General features: G+C 58.9%; 1 protein-coding gene across 1 annotated transcript; it reads left to right on the top strand.

The window, feature by feature from the left end:
* Positions 1–221: 221 nt before the first annotated feature.
* Positions 222–17,280, top strand: FBXO41 (F-box protein 41). The gene is made up of 13 exons (XM_061351951.1): positions 222–512; positions 2,586–3,501; positions 6,526–6,754; positions 7,478–7,557; positions 7,665–7,975; positions 8,070–8,335; positions 9,132–9,247; positions 9,423–9,575; positions 12,043–12,138; positions 12,897–13,015; positions 13,352–13,510; positions 14,180–14,295; positions 14,921–17,280. The coding sequence occupies exons 2-13, from the start codon at positions 2,780–2,782 to the stop codon at positions 14,981–14,983; spliced, it is 2,430 nt and encodes an 809-aa protein (XP_061207935.1). The 5' UTR covers positions 222–512; positions 2,586–2,779; the 3' UTR covers positions 14,984–17,280.
* Positions 17,281–17,895: the final 615 nt, after the last annotated feature.

Below are 17,895 nucleotides of genomic sequence, written 5' to 3'. Positions count from 1 at the left end.
GGAGGAGGAGGAGGCGGCTGCCAGCGCTCGCCCTCCCTCCCTCCCTCCCTCCTTCCCTCCATCCCTCCCTCCTCGCCCCTTCGCCATGCAGGGCCCCCCCTGAGCCCCGCAGCCCCGGGGACCCGCTGTCCCCAGGGTGCCCCAGCATCCTTCATCCTCCCCCCTCAGAGCCTTCAGCCTCTGTTCCCTTCCTCCTCCTCCTCCTCCTCCTCCTCCCGCAGCCACCACCCTCCATCCCTCCCTCCCTCCCTCCCCAGGGCCTGGCTGGCATGGAGGTGCTGGCCGCAGAGAGCCGGATGCTTCCATCCCTTCCTGCCTCCCTCCCGGGCCGCATCCCTCCCGAACCACATCCCTCTTTCCCGACAAAGCCCTGAGCCTCCTCCTTTGTGCGGGTGTTGGGGTGTGCGTGGTCCAGCCCCCATCCCGTATCCCCGCGGCTCGCTCGGGGCTGGAAGCAGGAGGGATGCTGCCATCGGAGGAGCCAAGCGCGGGAGCTCGGCGCCCAGCACCAGGTACGGGGCGAAGCAGGATGCTCATGGGGAGGTGGTGGCTTGTCCCCAGGCTGCTCCTCGCCATGGAGCACTGGGGAGCAGCGGGGATGCGGTGGGGACAAAGCCGCTGCCGTGGGGTGAGGAGGGACCCGCTGCTCCTCGCTGCAGGTGATGGGGGATGGATGCATCCCGGTTTTCCATGCGAGCCTCGCTGCACCTCTCCCATCGTGGTGCCCCCACCCCGCAGCAGCCTCAGCCGGGGAAGGATGGGGACCAGCGGGAACGGGGAGCATTCACCAACCCGGCACCATCCACCAGCCCGGCAGCATCCTCCACCACCACCCCTCTTTTCCATTCCATCCTCCCCTTCCCTCTCCCAGCAGGCGGGAATGGTGATCCCTGCTGATGCTGTTCGGGGGCTGGAGGCAGGAAAACTGCTAAACAATGCACGGAGAGGATCCATGATGAAGCGCAGGTAGCGGCGCCGGAGCAGCCCGGGAATGCTGCAATCTCCCGGCTCCGGATGCCTGTGGGATTTAATATGGGGCTGCCGTAGTAATGACTCCGCTAATTCCCTTCGATCCCGGTGAGGCTGGGGATGGGAGAGGTTTATGGTGAGGACAGAACCTGCCTATGGGGCGATGCGAGCGTTCGGACCTGCCTTGGGTTATGGCTGGGAACCAGGGGCTGAGGCTGAGCAGGAGCTGCCGGCAGGGATCCAGGCCTGAGCTATGGGTGGCCGGATGCTGTGGCCCCATCGCTATGGTGGAAAAGCGCTTTCTCATCCCATCGGCAGCAGCTGAAGTTCCCGGGGGTGCTTTGTGTGTGCCGGGGGTTAAGGTGTGAGGGTGTTTTGTAACCCCAGAACACAGCCAGGCGCTTCCAGCTTGCCTCCCACTGCAGCCCAGCTTTGTTTTTCCATGGATTTCTCGCCTTTACTTTCATTCTTTCCCTTTAAAATGGTTTCCTGAACCCTCCTGGCCTGGTTGTGCTCACTGAGGAGGTGCTCACCAAGGATGGGGGCTGTGGGGTGCAGGGGGGGACTCAGAGGGGTTTTGGGATGGTGGGAAGAGCCCTCCGTGGGACACTGCAGAGGGATGAGGAAGGGATGCTCCCACCCATGGGTGCTGGTGGTGCTTTGGGGTGAAGGCATTGCAGGGATGCACTCCAATGTGTGCTTGTGCCTCCCAGGCTGGAGGAGACCATGGGGACATCCCAAGCTCCCATTGCACAAGGGTGGGGGGTTTTCCCCTGCAATGCCATGAAGGATTTGATGATGGGGGGGGGGATAAACCAGGTCCCCAAAGGGACCTTCTTCTGGCTGGGAAGCCACCGTGCCCTTGGCATCAGACCATGGGGTCTATGGGGTCCCATAGCCCTGGAGGGGTCACTGATGAGATGAGGCTCTTGGGAATGAACCCTGGTGTGAGGCTGAGCTAGCAGGAATGGGTCACCCTTCGCTTGGAGAAGGTGGCTCCAGACCCAGTGCTGGACACAGGGATGCTCCTGGAGACCCCTCACACTGCAGGGGCTCAGTGAGGGGTGGTTGGCCAAGAAAGGACATGGTCATTCCTCTGTGGGTGCTCAGGGTGGATGGAGGGAGCTTTCCCATGGGATGTCCAGCTTCCTTGTCCCTGCATCCTCCTAAATGGTTGTGAACCTTTCCAAGGGTAGGGGACCTTCCCAATGGGTATAGATCTTGCCAACGGTTATGAATACCGATCTTGCCACTGGTTATGGAGCTTCCCAAGGGTTACACACCTTATACATCCTCCCAAGGGTTGTGAATCTTCCCAAAGGTTGTAAATCTTCCCAAGGGTTGTGGATCTTTCCATGGGCTGTGAGTCTTCCAAAGGGTTGTGGAGCTTCCCAATTGTTGTGAATATTCCCAAGGGTTGTGGATCTTTCCATAGTTTGTGGATATTCCCAAGGGTTGTGGAGCTTCCCAAAGGTGATGGAGCTTCCCAAGGGTCGTGCCTCAACACGAGGAACATGGGAGGGTGGGATGGAGGCAGCAAGGGGACCAAGAAGCAGGACCAAGGTGCAACTCTTGGTCACCCGCATCCCTCTATCATTGACCCCCATCTCTTCCAGTGCCCGCCACCGCTCGATGCTGACATCCCCCAGCACCTCCGGACCCCGCTTCCACCCCAGGCCTCCCCCCCCACCATGCCCCAGCGCACCCCCAGCCCCGCCACGGGGGGCTCCGCACCGCACCCCACGTGCCCCAGCTCCAGCCCTCCCTTGCCATGAGCAGGCTCCCGCGTAGCGGGGTGCGTAGCTGAGGGATGGCCTCGCTGGACCTGCCCTACCGGTGCCCGCGCTGCGGGGAGCACAAGCGCTTCCGCAGCCTCTCCTCGCTGCGGGCGCACCTGGAGTACAACCACACCTACGAGACCCTCTACGTCCTCTCCAAGACCAACAGCATCTGCGATGCCGCCGTCTTCCCCTTGGCCGCCGACGGGGCCCTGCTGACGCCGGCCGCACGCAGGGACTACTTTGAGAGCACCTCCTTCCAGGGCAAGGACCAGCGCTTCTCCTGCGACCTGGTCCCTGCCGAGGAGCTGGAGCCGGCGCCCTCCTCCTCCCCATCGCCGCGCTATGTCCACGAGATCGAGATCCCGCTGACCGAGATCTTCACCCGCAGCAAAGCCGTGGCGCCGGCCCCGACGCCGCCGGCCGCTATGGACAGTGCCTATGAGGAGGGCTTGGCCCGCCTCAAGATCCGCGCCTTTGAGAAGCTGGAGGTGGACAAGAGGCTGGAGAAGCTGACGGAGGAGGTGGAGCAGAAAATCGCGTCCCAAGTGGGACGGCTCCAGGTGGAGCTGGACCGCAAGAGCTCGGAGCTGGAGAAGGCCAAGCAGGAGAGCCTGAGGCTCAGCAGGGAGAAGCAGGAGCTGGAGGACCGGGCGTCTGAACTGTCCCGTCAAGTGGATGTCAGCGTGGAGATGTTGGCCTCCCTCAAGCAGGACCTGGTGCAGAAGGAGCAGGAGCTCACCCGCAAGCAACAGTGAGTCCTTTGCCCCGTCTCCTGGGTGAAGGGTGGGGGCAGTGCTGTTGGAATGGTGAACCCTGAGGAGCCCATCACCGAGCCCTCAGACCAAGTGCTAGGGCACAGTCCCTTTGGCAACGTCCGTTGCCACCATCCCTCATCAGGTTTTGCATCTTCACCCATGCAATGTCCACCCAGACCTGAGGTCCATAGCTTGGTCATATCATGGCAAACCTGGTCCCATAGCCACTGGTGCCCCCAGGACATGGCCAGGCACATGGGGATGCCATCCTCATGTCCTGCCCAGGAACACGGTGGTGATCATGTTGCTGCAGCCCATCTCTAGCACCAAAGGGTGTCTTCCCAAAACCCTGGGTCATCCCCTCTGCCTCCACAGCTGGATTATACAGCCCGATACAACCTGAGGAATCCCATTGACCTGTCCCATGGGGCCACCTTGGCCCTGCCTAATGCAGGGCTTTTCTCCTAGAAGGAAGATGGGGGAGCCCATAGAGCCCAAAGAGCCCTCCATTCGCTGTCAGGACCACGGCACTGCCATCCTCATTTGCATCCCATGTTCCCCACTCAACACCCCCTTCCCATCCAGTCCTGCTCCTGAGTTCCCCTCTGGTCAAGCACTGCATCATTTTGCCCATTGTTGATGCTCAAGCAAACCAGACCTTGCTCCTCAGGGGGTTTGTTAGCAAAGCTGGAGTGCTCCATAGGGTCAATGAGGAGCACAGTGGGGGGTAGTCATGGTCTTGTCTTGATCCCCACCATAGTCAGCATCCTCATGAATGGCTTTGACTCCAAAATGAGGTTCCCAGCACTGGCTGGTGCTGGGGTGAGCAGTGAGGCGATGCTGGGGTTGGATAAGGGCAACACCTCTTGGTTTGGATGCATGAGAAGGCTCCTCCAGCCCCAACCCTTGCCATGGGCAGGGACCCCTTCCACTAGAGCAGCTTGCTCCAAGCCCCTGTGTCCAACCTGGCCTTGAACACTGCCAGGGATGGGGCAGCCACAGCTTCTCTGGGCACCCTGTGCCAGCGCCTCAGCACCCTCACAGTGAGGAATTCGATGCACCTCATTCGGTCTGTCATGGACCCCGAGCACCATTGCCACAAAAACCTTATGGTTTATGCCCAGAACTGCCTCCTGGACCCCCCTTTTTGTACAGAAACCCCTTGCCTGTCCTCATCTGTCCCCAGACTCCTCCAGCCACAGCGACAGAATCAGTTGCCAGGTTGCAGAGGGAGCATGAGGAGACCTGATGAAAATAGATTCCTTTTCCTATCCACGGGAAAACCATTTCCATCAGCAAAGCCAGCTTCACCCTTCCCAGATCAAAACATTCCCAGCCCTGCCAGCTCCAAACCACCACGAGCCCCTCGTCCCCATGGGAGGCTTCTTGCTCCTGGGCTCCGTTTGCTTTGCCAGGAGTGTTTTTCCACCCGTCCATGGGGATGCGAGAGATGCGGGTGATAACCATCAGCATCACCTTACACCCTGCGCCAGCACCCATTTGCCTTCCAAATCCCCTGGGGCCCCTTGCTGGGAGCCTTCCCAAACCATTCCCAAGGAGCTCCCAGGTTCACCCTGCAAGTGGCAGGTTGGGGGGTAATTAATTAATAATTAAATGGCAATCAATAACCAGCAAAGGGAATGGTGTCACTAAGAGCTGCTCTCTGCTTCCTTCACACTCCAGTGCAGACTGGTGTGGTTGGGTGGGAATGGTTGGGTGTGAATGGTTGGGTGTGCATGGGTGGGTGTGCAAGGTTGGGTGTGCAGGGTTGGGTGTGCAAGGTTGGGTGTGCATGGTTGGATGTGCAAGGTTGGGTGTGCATGGTTGGGTGTGCAAGGTTGGGTGTGCATGGTTGGGTGTGCATGGTCAGATGTGCATGGTCGGGTGTGCAAGGTTGGGTGTGCATGGTTGGGTGTGCAGGGTTGGGTGTGAATGGTTGGGTGTGCACGGTTGGGTGTGCAGGGTTGGGTGTGCAAGGTTGGGTGTGCATGGTTGGGTGTGCAGGGTTGGATGTGCAGGGTTGGGTGTGCACAAGGCAGACATAAGGATCTGTGCTTGTGCATCTTCAGGGGTTCATACCAAGAGAAGGTGTGAGAGCGGTTGTGCACGTGTGTGTGCGCACCATTGGCTGTGTGGGTGGCTTTGGGTGCGCATGCAACCAACTGTACATGTGTCTGCCTGTGCACGTGCATCGGGGTCTACATCTGCATTTGTGTTTCCATGGTGCTCATGCATGTGGGCTGGCTCTGCGCATGCATGGGGTGCACTTGTGGGGGTGCATGGTGGCTGTGTGCACCCCAATGTGTGCACGCAGGGTGGGATGGGGCCACGTCAGGTCAGTGAGCTGCTGGCAGTGTCCAACCCAGAGCTGGGGGTGGTTTGGGGCTGAGCTGGGTTTAAGGACTTCCAGCTGCCCTTAAGGTGTTTCTGTAAGTCTGCCCCACATGGGGGCCATGCTCCTCCATCCTCCCACCACAGCATCACAGCATCCCAGACTGGTTTGTGTTGGAAGGGACCTTAAAGCTCATCCAGCCCCAACCCCTACCACAGGCAGGGACCCCTTCCACTGGAGCAGCTTGCTCCAAGCCCCTGTGTCCAACCTGGCCTTGAACACTGCCAGGGATGGGGCAGCCACAGCTTCTCTGGGCACCCTGTGCCAGCGCCTCAGCACCCTCACAGGGAAGAGCTTCTGCCTAAGAGCTCAGCTCAGTCTCCCCTCGGGCAGGTTCAAGCCATTCCCCTTGTTCTATCATCATCCCCTTCCCTCCACTCCATTGCACTCAAGGGCCTCCAGTCCTGGGAGCAACGCTCACCCCAGCAAAGATGCTCACCCCAAAACACGGTGCCAGCATCCCCCCTGCATGCCAGGAGCATCCCTCAGTCCCTGCTCTACCCCAGCCCATGCCCAGGACCCATCTGGCCTGACCCAGGCTGATGAGGAGCGGTCCCCGGGATGCAGGTGCTCAGCAGGGATGCAGGGGATGGGCCGGGGGTGTCACCCACTGCTCCCCCCCGCACAGGGAGGTGCTGCAGATCGACCAGTTCCTCAAGGAGACAGCAGCGCGCGAGGCCAATGCCAAGGTGCGGCTGCAGCGCTTCATCGAGGAGCTGCTGGACCGCGCCGACCGCGCCGAGAAGCAGCTCCAGATCATCAGCAGCAGCTGCGGGACCACCCCCAATGGCAGCCTGGGCCGCTGCGGCACCCCCGGCACCAAGGCACCCCCCCGGGCGCTCCCTGCACGGGCACAGGTACCCCCCCCCCCCACTGCGAACGGGGTCCTGCGGTGGATGGAAAGGGCTGGGTCCGTGTGGTTGCCATGGGGAAATGGAGGGTCTGGGGGGGGGATTTGAAAGGGAAGCTGCTTCTTGGTGGTTTCCATGGTGAGTGTGGGCAAGGTGATTCTATGGGGTGGTGGAATGGATTGGAAGGGACCTTAAAGCTCCTCCAGCTCCAACCCCTGCCACAGGCAGGGACCCCTTCCACTGGAGCAGCTTGCTCCAAGCCCCTGTGTCCAACCTGGCCTTGAACACTGCCAGGGATGGGGCAGCCACAGCTTCTCTGGGCACCCTGTGCCAGCGCCTCAGTAAAGAGCTTCTTCCTTATCTCTAACCTGAACTTCCCCTGTTCCAGTTTAAACCCATCACCCCTTCTCCTGTCCCTACAGTCCCTGATGCAGAGCTCCTCTCCTGCATCCTTGTAGCCCCCTTCAGACACTGGAAGCTGCCCTGAGTCTCCCATGGTTTCTCTTCTCCAGGCTGAACAGCCCCAGTGTTCTCAGCATGTCTCCCTATGGGCAGTGCTCCAGCCCCTCGTCACCCTTGTGGCCCTCCTCCAAGATGCTCCTGTGCATCCCATTTGGGTTTAGCCTCACCCCAACCCACACCAGGCCCAGGGTGCGTTATCAGAGTTGTCTCCCTTGGCTGTACCACTGGGTTTCACCACTTTGGCTCCTCTTGTCCATCTCCCCACAGAGAGACCGGCACCCAGGGCCAGGGGGGGCCGCGCATGGTCCTTACGGTGTGTCCAACCAGCGCTCCTCCTCCAGCACCGGGTGAGTGCCCAGCGGTTGTTCCTGACTGGAATTCCAATGGGATGCTCAGGTTTTCGGTGGGCATCCCGGGAAGGGGAGCGCTGAGGTCGAGCATCTCCATCCTGCAGGGCCTCAAGCCGGGCGAAAGCCGTGTCACAGAGCTCGGGCTGCTACGACAGCGACAGCGCAGAGCCCTGCCCCACGGATGACACCGTGGATGGGCACCCCTACCCCACGCGGGACGGCGGCCGGGGCTCGGGGCTGCGCCGCCAGGCCATCCAGAACTGGCACCGCCGGCCCTACCGCAACAGCACCGAGGGCGAGGAGGGCGACGTGTCCGACGTGGGCTCCCGCACCACCGAGTCCGAGGCCGAGGGATGGGAGCCGGAGGCGCCCGGATCCGCTGCATCCCGACCCACCGGGAGCTGCCGGCTCACGGGTGAGGCGCAGTGGGGTCTGCTGGGGGGGTGGGAGGATGGGAGGTGAGGGATGCGGGTGCGGACTCAGAGCATCCCTTCCTCCTCCTCCAACAGTGGCCACCGATGGATGTCCCGCAGCCAGGAGTGAGGGCGCCGGGGGCAAAGTGGGGCGGCTGGAGAGGGGCAGCCCCGGGCACTCCAGTGAGGTGATCAGCCCCGAGATCCTCAAGATGCGGGCAGCTCTCTTCTGCATCTTCACCTACCTGGACACCAAGACCCTGCTGCGGGCGGCCGAGGTGTGCAAGGACTGGAAGTTCGTGGCCCGGCACCCGGCCGTGTGGACACGGGTGCTGCTGGAGAACGCCAGGGTGTCCTCCAAGGTACCGGGCATGGGAGAGAGCTGTCCTCTAGGGTCACAGAGCCCTTGGGGTTGGAAAGGGCCTTCAGGTCACCCACTTCCATCTAGAACGGTGCTGAGCATCTTGCTGGTGGTGATTGTTGTGGTGTTATGGTCACGGCCACACAAAGCTGTTGCTGGTACCAATGGCTGGATGCGTTGCATGTTCACATGTGCATGCTTGCGGGCATGGGCTCACATGTACCCGTTTTCACATGCTTTTGTCATATGAAGATAGGCTGAGAAAGTTGGGGCTGTTCAGCCTGGAGAAGAGAAGGCTGCGTGGAGACCTCAGAGCAGCTTCCAGTATCTGAAGGGGGGCTATAGGGATGCTGGGGAGGGACTCTTCATTAGGGACTGTAGTGACAGGACAAGGGGTAATGGGTTAAAACTGAAACAGGGGAAGTTTAGATTGGATATAAGGAGGAAATTCTTCCCTGTGAGGGTGCTGAGGCACTGGAATGGGTGCCCAGGGAAGCTGTGAATGCTCCATCCCTGGTGGTGTTCAAGGCCAGGTTGGACGAGGCCTTGGGTGCCATGGTTTAGTGTGAGGTGTCCCTGCCCATGGCAGGGGGTTGGAACTGGATGATCTTAAGGTCCTTTCCAACCCTAACTATTCTCTGATTCTATGTGATTTTCTTGCACATGGCATTTCCACATACATATGGCATGTGTGTGCATGCAGAAATCCCTGTACATGTGTGCATGTTCCGGGGGTGGGTGGTTTGAGACATGCTGAGGGCATCCCCCATTGGTGACGGCCACCCCTGTCCCCCCAGTTCCTGGCCATGCTGTCCCAATGGTGCACCCAGATGCATTCCCTCACCCTCCAAAACCTCAAGCCACGGCAGCGAGGGAAGAAGGAGAGCAAGGAGGACTACATGAAGAGCACACGGTGAGTCCTGGGCATCCTCCTCACACAGCCACATCCACTGCTCCTCAGGGGCGATGACGCTCTATAAGTCCCAGCATCCCGTTTCCAGTGATGGACGCTCATGGACCGGCTCCTGCTGTGGGTTTTGGGTGTCCCGGAGCCCCAGATCCCCTGACCCTGCCTCTATTCCCACCAGGGGCTGCCTGGAAGCGGGGCTGGAGTCCCTGCTGAAGGCGACGGGCAGCAACCTGCTCATCCTGCGCATCTCGCACTGCCCCAACGTGCTGACGGACCGGTCCCTGTGGCTGGCGAGCTGCTACTGCCGGGCCCTGCAGGCGGTCACCTACCGGTAAGGGTGGGACCAGCATCGCCCCTTGTTACCATGGGGTCCTGTGGTTCCTTGGCTGGGAACATCCATGGGATAGGATTGTAGAATCATGGCATGGTTTGGGTTGGAAGGGACCTTAAATCTCCTCCAGCTCCAACCCCTGCCACGGGCAGGGACCCCTTCCACTGGAGCAGCTTGCTCCAAGCCCCTGTGTCCAACCTGGCCTTGAGCACTGCCAGGGATGGGGCAGCCACAGCTTCTCTGGGCACCCTGTGCCAGCGCCTCAGCACCCTCACAGGGAAGAGCTTCTGCCTTATATCCAATCTAAACTTCCCCTGTTTCAGTTTTAACCCATTACCCCTTGTCCTGTCACTACAGTCCCTAATGAAGAGTCCCTCTCCAGCATCCCTATAGCCCCCTTCAGATACTGGAAGCTGCTCTGACGTCTCCAAGCAGCCTTCTCTTCTCCAGGCTGCACAGCCCCAATGCTCTCAGCCTGGCTCCATACAGGAGCTGCTCCAGCCCCTGAGCATCCTCGTGGCCTCCTCTGGACTTGCTCCAACAGCTCCAGGTCCTTCTCATGCTGAGGACACCAGAACTGCACCCAGTGCTGCAGGTGGGGTCTCACCAGAGCAGAGCAGAGGGGCAGGATCACCTCCTTCTACCTCCCGATGTGCTGGGACTCCTCTGCTTCCCATCCCCATTCCCTATCAGAACACAGCCCATGAGGCCAGGTGTGAAGGATCCACCTTTCCATGTGTCCCCAGAGCAAGCCGTCCTCCCAACTCTCATCCTCTTCTGGCATGTTCCCATGCAGGTGTTTCCCTTCCAGCTCCATTCCCACCATCCCGGTACCATTCCCACCTCATCCGGAGTCATCAACGGGGTCTTGGTGTGGGGACACTGCTTTGTGTTAGAGAAGGGTGAAGAAGAGGTGCACCAACACCAGGCCCCAGTGGGGTCCTACCTGACTGCTACCCCTTAAGGAAGGCTTCTAATGGGGAGGAGAGACCTTGGGGTCCCTCTGTCCTTGGAACAGCTCTGCCACAGGATTGCTAAGACCCAACTTGGACACCAGGATCATGGTACAGGTCCTGAAGGAGGTCCTTGAGGAGAGATCTCTGGCTGCTCCTTGGGCTTGGCCACCTCCAGAAGAGGCCCTTCCTTCGGTGGAGACAGGATTTACCTTTCCTATACACTCAAGTGGGAGGATCCTTGCTCCCCTGCACCACGTAGATGCCCCCTTGGTATCCATCTGACCTGCAGCTGATGGGTGCCCTGATCCAGCCCAGGATGGAGACTCCTTCAGACACGGCTCTGATGGGGGCATCCCACACCATGATGCAGCCCAGTTTGACCCCAAGACTCCTCCATCAGCCCTTCCAAGGGCATTGGAGCCGGCTCAAGCTCTCCTGGCACGTTGCTAACCTGTGACTGACTCATGCTCTGATTAACCCAAACACAAGGGGCTCTTGGAAGCTTCTGCAGTGGAGACACGTGCAGCACTCCAGATAACACCCATCGCCTATTTTTAGGCTTGCCTCTAGTTCTGAACTGGGTCATTTGGAGTCGGGAAGCGTGGCCTTGGTCTTCAGGAGGCAGCTTCATGGTGTGAAACAGCCTTTGGGCTGGTGGCATCAGGATGATGCTCTCTGAGCTCTCTCCTCCACTGACTTGGTGCTGGGAGCCAACAGTGAAAGCTCCTCCGAGGCAGGGGCACCACTGCTGGGTGGGCAGGCAGCACCCCTAAACCTGCACCTCCGCCTCCATGGAGCCAGCAGCACCCATGAGGTCTGTTTGATACCTCCAAAACACAAGGAAGACCCTCCAGGACACCTCTGCAGCAACATCTGGCCAACAACCACCTACAGATGTGGTGGCACAACCGCAGAGCTGGTACAAGGCCATGGAGTTACCATCCCTCAGCTGGAACGTCCTTAACCACGTCCTGGCACCTTCCCCATCCAGGCTGGGCGGGTGGAGAACGAATCCAACCCAATGGGACCTGCAGGGATTTGCTCTGCAAGGGTACATGGCCTGGCTGGCGCAGTTCCATCACTTGACACCTTTGCACCTGGAAGACTTTGACCTTCACCTTCAACCAACAACTTCACCTCCAGCCTTACCCCATCCTCAACCTCACCTTCAGGCTCACATCAACCCCACCTTCAACCAACAACCTCACCTTCAAACATCAACCTTCCCTTCAGCCTAACCTCATCTTCAACCTCACCTTCAGCCTCACATCAGCCTCACCTTCCTCCGTTCTTAGTTGCCATTCCACATCCATAGGCACAATTCCAGACAGAAATGCCTCCAGCCTTCCCGCATGGATCGGTGTTGGGATGTCTGACCCCGGGCTATGGATAACAACCAGATTTGTACCTCCAGGTGCAGGGAGATGCAGCATCACAGGGGCTGCAGACACAGCCCCCAGGGCAGCATCACTGCCAGTGGGGGCCACCACGTGTCCTCTGTGTTGTTCCAGGAGCTCTACGGACCCTGTGGGTCATGAAGTGATCTGGGCCCTTGGAGCAGGCTGCAGGGACATCATCTCCCTCCAGGTCGCACCTCTGCATCCCTGGTAAGAGCCATGTTAGGAGGAGGCCAGGTTGGAAGGGGGGGAAGCTCCTTTAAGGCCAGTTTTGGGGACCAGGATCTCAGCCCCATCCCTCCCTGTCCTGGCTGGGAGCCGTTGGGTATAGACATAACCCTGATGAGGCAGGAGTGTTTCCAGGGCACTGCTAACACCAGAGATGAAAGGGGAGCCGTGATGGGTGACACTGAACATCAAAGGCTTATGTGAGCCCCTCACTGCTCACGTAACAGCAGCTCTGAAGGGCTTGGATGGCTTTAAACATCGAGCCGCTGCTTAGGGAGATGGCTGCAGTTGTTCTTGCCTTGGAAAAGCATTTGGGGGGGGGATAAAGATGCTGGTGGATCCCCACCCCACAACGTCTCAGTGCTAAGGGGTTCATGGAGCAGAGCAGATCACCTCCATGCCATGGGGCTGCCTCCTGGGCATTTCTTCTTGTCCTGGGATGGCTGTTGCAATGTTATGTCCATCCTCACCTGGATCGAGGTGTGCAGAGGAGGGCGTCTCCTGGCAGGAGAATCATAGAACCATGGAGTGGTTTGGGTTGGAAGGGACCTTAAAGCTCCTCCAGCTCCAACCCCTGCCACAGGCAGGGACCCCTTCCACTGGAGCAGCTTGCTCCAAGCCCCTGTGTCCAACCTGGCCTTGAGCACTGCCAGGGATGGGGCAGCCACAGCTTCTCTGGGCACCCTCACAGGGAGCAGCTTCTGCCTCCTGTCTCATCCCCATCTTCTCCCCGTTCCCAGCCAGCAGCCGACGCGATTCAGCAACCGCTGCCTCCAGATGATCGGGAGGTGCTGGCCCCACCTGCGGGCGCTGGGTGTCGGAGGGGCAGGATGCGGCGTCCAGGGCCTGGCCTCCTTAGGTAGGAGCAGCTCTGCTCGGGGGGGGGCAAGGGGAAGGGACCTTGCTGGGGGTGGGGTATAACCCTAGGAGATGCCCCATGGGGACCTCTGTGAGGAAACCCACCCCAAGAAGCATGGGTGCACCCTGCCCCTCCTTGGTGCCACCCATCCCTTTCCCATCAGTGGCCTCATCCCTTCCCTGATGGAATCATGGAATCAACCAGGTTGGAAAAGCCCTTTAAGCTCATCCAGTCCAACCGTTCCCCAGCACTGCCAAGGCCACCACTGCCCCATGGCACTGAGGGCCTCGTCTCCATGGGTTTGGGAACACTTAGGAGGGTTCTTTGTCCTTCCAGCCCGGAACTGCATGCGGCTTCAGGTCCTGGAGCTGGACCACGTGGCGGAGATCAACCAGGAGGTTGCAGCGGAGGTCTGTCGAGAGGGGCTGAAGGGGCTGGAGATGCTGGTGCTGACCTCCACGCCGGTCACCCCCAAAGCCCTGCTGCACTTCAACAGTGAGTAGCAATGCCAGGGATGGAGGCAAAGCATCGTCCATTGGCCAAAAGGCCACCAGGTATCCAGATCCATGAACCGGAGCTTGACTTCCAGCTCCACCCGCAGCACCCAGTGCCAACACTGGAAGTGATGGAGCTCCATGGTGGAAAGCTTCTAAGAGAGGATCCAAGAGATCCCTGCCAAGGATTGGTTCAGAAGAGTTGATCTTGCTTTGGGCTGTAGGAAGATGGAGACCTCAATGTCTCAATTGAATCAAGAACTCAATGTCTGTGGCACACCTGAGGTTCACCCTCCTCCAGGTTTGGAGCCACACCATTTACTGAAGCTGTTTGATAGGAGCTCCTGGGGAAAGAGGCCTGACACCAGCAGCAGGGTCTGTTTAAGGACTGCTCCTGGTGGTCACGCACGTGTGGCTGTGGTTGAACTTGCTGGGAACCATCCTCTGCATGGAAGGGGAAGGGTTTCCCAAGGGCGATTTGGGATAGGGCAATCAGAGACCAGCTCAGAGGCCACCACCCTACCTAGAGGAGCCATCAAAAATGGGTCCCCTCCATCTTCAAGGTGAGGTTTGCCCAGAAGCAGGAGGCCTTGAGGAGCACTGGGTGGGGTTTTGGGTCCATGGTGCCTGAGCCCAGGTATGGAGACAGCAGGCACTATCTGTACCGCAGGTGTGTGCCGGAACCTGAAGTCCATCGTCGTGCAGGTGGGCATCGTGGACTACTTCAAGGAGCCCCATAGCCCTGAAGCCAAGAAGATGTTTGAGGAAATGGTGAACAAGCTCCAGGTAAAGGATGTGAGTCCCAGGTGACCCCCGTGTCACCAGCCCCAGGTCCCCCTGGAGGCCAGGGACAAACTCCTCCACTGCTGTAGCCATTGAATCATTGAGTCCCAGAGTGGTTTGTGTTGGAAGGGACCTTAAAGCTCCTCCAGTTCCAACCCCTGCCACGCACAGGGATGCCTCAGACGGGCTGAGAGAGCTGGGCTGGGTCAGCCTGGAGAAGAGAAGGCTCCTGAAGGGGAGACCTTAGAGCAGCTCCAGTGCCTGAAGGGGCTGCAGGAAAGCTGGAGAGGGGCTTGGGACAAGGGCCTGTAGGGACAGGCCAAGGGGAATGGCTTGAACCTGCCCGAGGGGAGACTGAGCTGAGCTCTTAGGCAGAAGCTCTTCCCTGTGAGGGTGCTGAGGCGCTGGCACAGGGTGCCCAGAGAAGCTGTGGCTGCCCCATCCCTGGCAGTGCTCAAGGCCAGGTTGGACACAGGGGCTTGGAGCAAGCTGCTCCAGTGGAAGGGGTCCCTGCCCATGGCAGGGGTTGGAGCTGGATGGGATTTAAGCTCCCTTCTGACCCAAACCATTCCAGGATTCAATGATTCCATGTCCTCCTCACCAACCCCGCTCTTCTCTCCTCTGCCAGGCCCTGAGGAAGAGACCCGGCTTCTCCAAGATCTTGCACATCAAGGTGGAAGGAGGATGTTAGTCCTTCAGGGAACCACAAAGCACATTCCCAGAGGCTCTGTGAAACCAAACCCACCGTCGCTGCTCATCCGTTGCCGGACCTGGGGCACGGAGACACCGGCTCATGCACAAAGAAACCCTGAACCCTTGCAGGCCTCAGTGATGGGCAACCAGAGCCTGTCCCCAAGGCCAGCTCACGGGCAAAAGGTGCTACTTCAGGACATTTTTGGCTGCCCAAAGAGGCAGGGCTTGTTCCTGGGAGGGAAGGTGACTTCAAACCTCCCTTTGTGGCTGCTCATTGCCAAGGATCCTTGTTTGGGGAATGTCTTTCTCTTCAATCTCTGTTTCTGGGGGGGTTCGCTTGGTTGGTGGTGTGGGAGCTGAGGATGGATCTGCCAAGACCCCATCGTTATCAGCATCACGGCTGGACCATCCTTATCCATCCATGGGATGATGGAGGTTGGGTGGGAAGGGGCTGTTCCTCCGGAGGAAACGGTGCTCAGCATTCCTGCAGGATTTCCACTCGTTTCCATATCCATTTGTGTATCAGAGGGACACCCAAACCGGGGATAACAGTGCCCAGAAGCCGGCAGCCACCACAGCACAAGCGCAGGTGGCGGAGCTGCATCCCGGGGCTGTAGGAGCCAGAGGACACCATGGAGATGATGGCTCCAGCCTCACCTCCTGCCCACCCAAACCCTCCTGCCAAGGCAATAAACCATCTCCAAAGTCCTCGTCCACCAGGTCATGCTTCTGTCCCCATCAGCATCCACCGGAGCTCAGAGTCCCACCAGAGCACATTATCCCATACGGAGATTGGGACTGGAATGGGACACCCACGTTTGCCATCTCATTGCCTTCCTGAGCAACCTGAAGGAGAGAGAAATCCTGGCCAACCTGCCCTGACATCCAAAGCTGCTGTGAAAGCACCAACCCAACTGCCCTGTAGATCCTTTACCTATGGCCACAGCTGGTTTTTAATCCCTCTTTGTTTCTTCTCCATCTTCTGCCTGCGAGGACACCATCACCCCCAAAACACCCTTATTCCAAAGGAAAAGGCTTTGGGAAGGCATCCAGCAGGGTCAAACATCTCCATCCTCCACCCTGAAGGTGCCAGGACGTGTCCATGCCATAAGGACACCCATCACAGCACTGCCAGCAGCAGGGACCCATCAGCGCCCTGCAACCCTGAGCCCCAACCAGGCGTGATTGGACCCAATGTGCTGAGCTGAGAGGAGCCAACAGAGAAATGCAGATATGGGGGTTGTCCTCTTCTCTGGACCATCGTTGGAGGGCTCAGTGCCTGTTGGTCAATGTGGATGTGAGGAGACAGCCCTTTAGCAGGGCATCTCCTCTCCTGGAGGTGATGGGTTGCCACGGAGCATCCCCCGGGAGGATGAGGGCTGTGGACCCGTCTTGGTACCACCTTCCTTCCTCATCTATGGCATGAGAGCTGCAGAGCTCAGCTGAGGGCTCCCAGCGTGTCATAGCCCATTGGGACCCTAACAGAAACCAAACTGGATTCCAAATGAAGCTGGTGGTGGGCTGGAGGCCTCCAACCCCAGGAAGCACCTCAGGAGACCACTGCATCCACCCATCGTCCTGTCTATGCTGTCTCCTCTGAAACAGGGTAAGGTTCTTGGCCATAACCCCCTATTTGAAGCACCCCATTCCCCCCCTGACTGCAGCTTTCCAGGAGAAGGCTGTTCCCTGTAGGGACAAAATGTGGGAGCCCCAAAAAGCCTGTGAGAAACCCCCTTGTCCCATCATATCCCAATGGGCAGCACTGGATGAGCTCCCAAGGTGCCCACCACCACTTTACCTCCACCCCCAGAGGTTGGAACATGCATAATCCAGGGGGCAAGAAGAGCAAGAGATGCCCCAACCAGCAAAAAAGAACCACCCAGCAAAGCTACGACCATCTGGGGACCATCCGGGGACCATCCATCCTTCATCCCACCAGCATGGTCCCAAGTGGAGATGTTCCCATTGGAAACAGGGCAGAGACTTGTGAAATTCCCTTAAAAAGTAAGAAAAACCACAAAGTATTTATTTCTATACAGAAAAGAAGGAAAAGAGAAGAGTTTAAAGGCAAGTTCTATCCTCAGCATGTTTATACCCTCTATGCTTAAAGACTATTGTGTTGGAGTCATGGTTGAAGACTGAAGGCGGTTGCTCCAGGTTTGCTGCGTTCCCAGCTCCTCACCTGGCTCCTCCAGGCCATGGGAAGGGGAGGAGGGGATGATGGAAAGCAGGGGGAGATGTTGAGGACACGTGGAGAAACCTTCAGTGCTCAGCAGTGAGCTGGTGCCATTGGTGGCCATGGATGGTGGATGTGGAGCGTTGGGTGGATGCGGGATGTCCCCATCCCATTGCTGCCATGAGGGTTTTGTGAGTTGCAGCAGGACCACCTGACCCCAAATTGGTGCTTTGGTGTGACCAGACCAACTCATCCCCCTCCCCTTGGGGTGTGATTCCCCAAAAGACCACCTTCTGGCTTAGCAAAGCCAAGTCTTTACCAAAATCCTGCGATGACACAAGATCCTGAGGAGGTCTGAGGGTTATAAGATGGAAAGTTGGGTTTTCTGCCCCGTTTTGCACCTTTGCATTGTTTTGCACCAGGGCTGGGCAATCCCAGGCACAGCTACAGGTTGGGTGGAGAAGTGATTGAGAGCAGCCTCAGGAGGACTTGGAGGTGTTGGGTGAGGAGGAACTGAGCAGGAGCCACCGTGTGGGCAGCTCTGGTGTCCTCAACACCAGAGGGACATGGAGCTGTTGGAGCGAGGCCAGAGGAGGCCATGGAGATGCTGCGAGGGCTGGAGCAGCTCTGCTCTGGAGCCAGGCTGAGAGAGCTGGGCTGGGGCAGCCTGGAGAAGAGAAGGCTCCTGAAGGGGAGACCTTAGAGCAGCTCCAGTGCCTAAAGGGGCTGCAGGA

This window comes from Neopsephotus bourkii, unplaced genomic scaffold (assembly GCF_033783945.1).
Source record: "Neopsephotus bourkii isolate Nb327-2 ecotype Australia unplaced genomic scaffold, CSIRO-AGI_Nbou_v1 NB_616, whole genome shotgun sequence".
Classification (NCBI taxonomy): domain Eukaryota; kingdom Metazoa; phylum Chordata; class Aves; order Psittaciformes; family Psittacidae; genus Neopsephotus; species Neopsephotus bourkii.
The sequence above is the reverse complement of the archived record's forward strand: the minus strand, read 5'-3'. Positions and strand labels throughout refer to the sequence as shown.

Bases quoted from the DNA above. Each gene is read 5' to 3' on its own strand.
- FBXO41 (XM_061351951.1), top strand. From the start codon at position 2,780: ATGGCCTCGCTGGACCTGCCCTACCGGTGCCCGCGCTGCGGGGAGCAC. The intron at 7,558-7,664 runs GTGAGTGCCCAG...TCCATCCTGCAG, and splicing joins CGCTCCTCCTCCAGCACCGG to GGCCTCAAGCCGGGCGAAAG. The intron at 7,976-8,069 runs GTGAGGCGCAGT...CTCCTCCAACAG, and splicing joins CGGGAGCTGCCGGCTCACGG to TGGCCACCGATGGATGTCCC.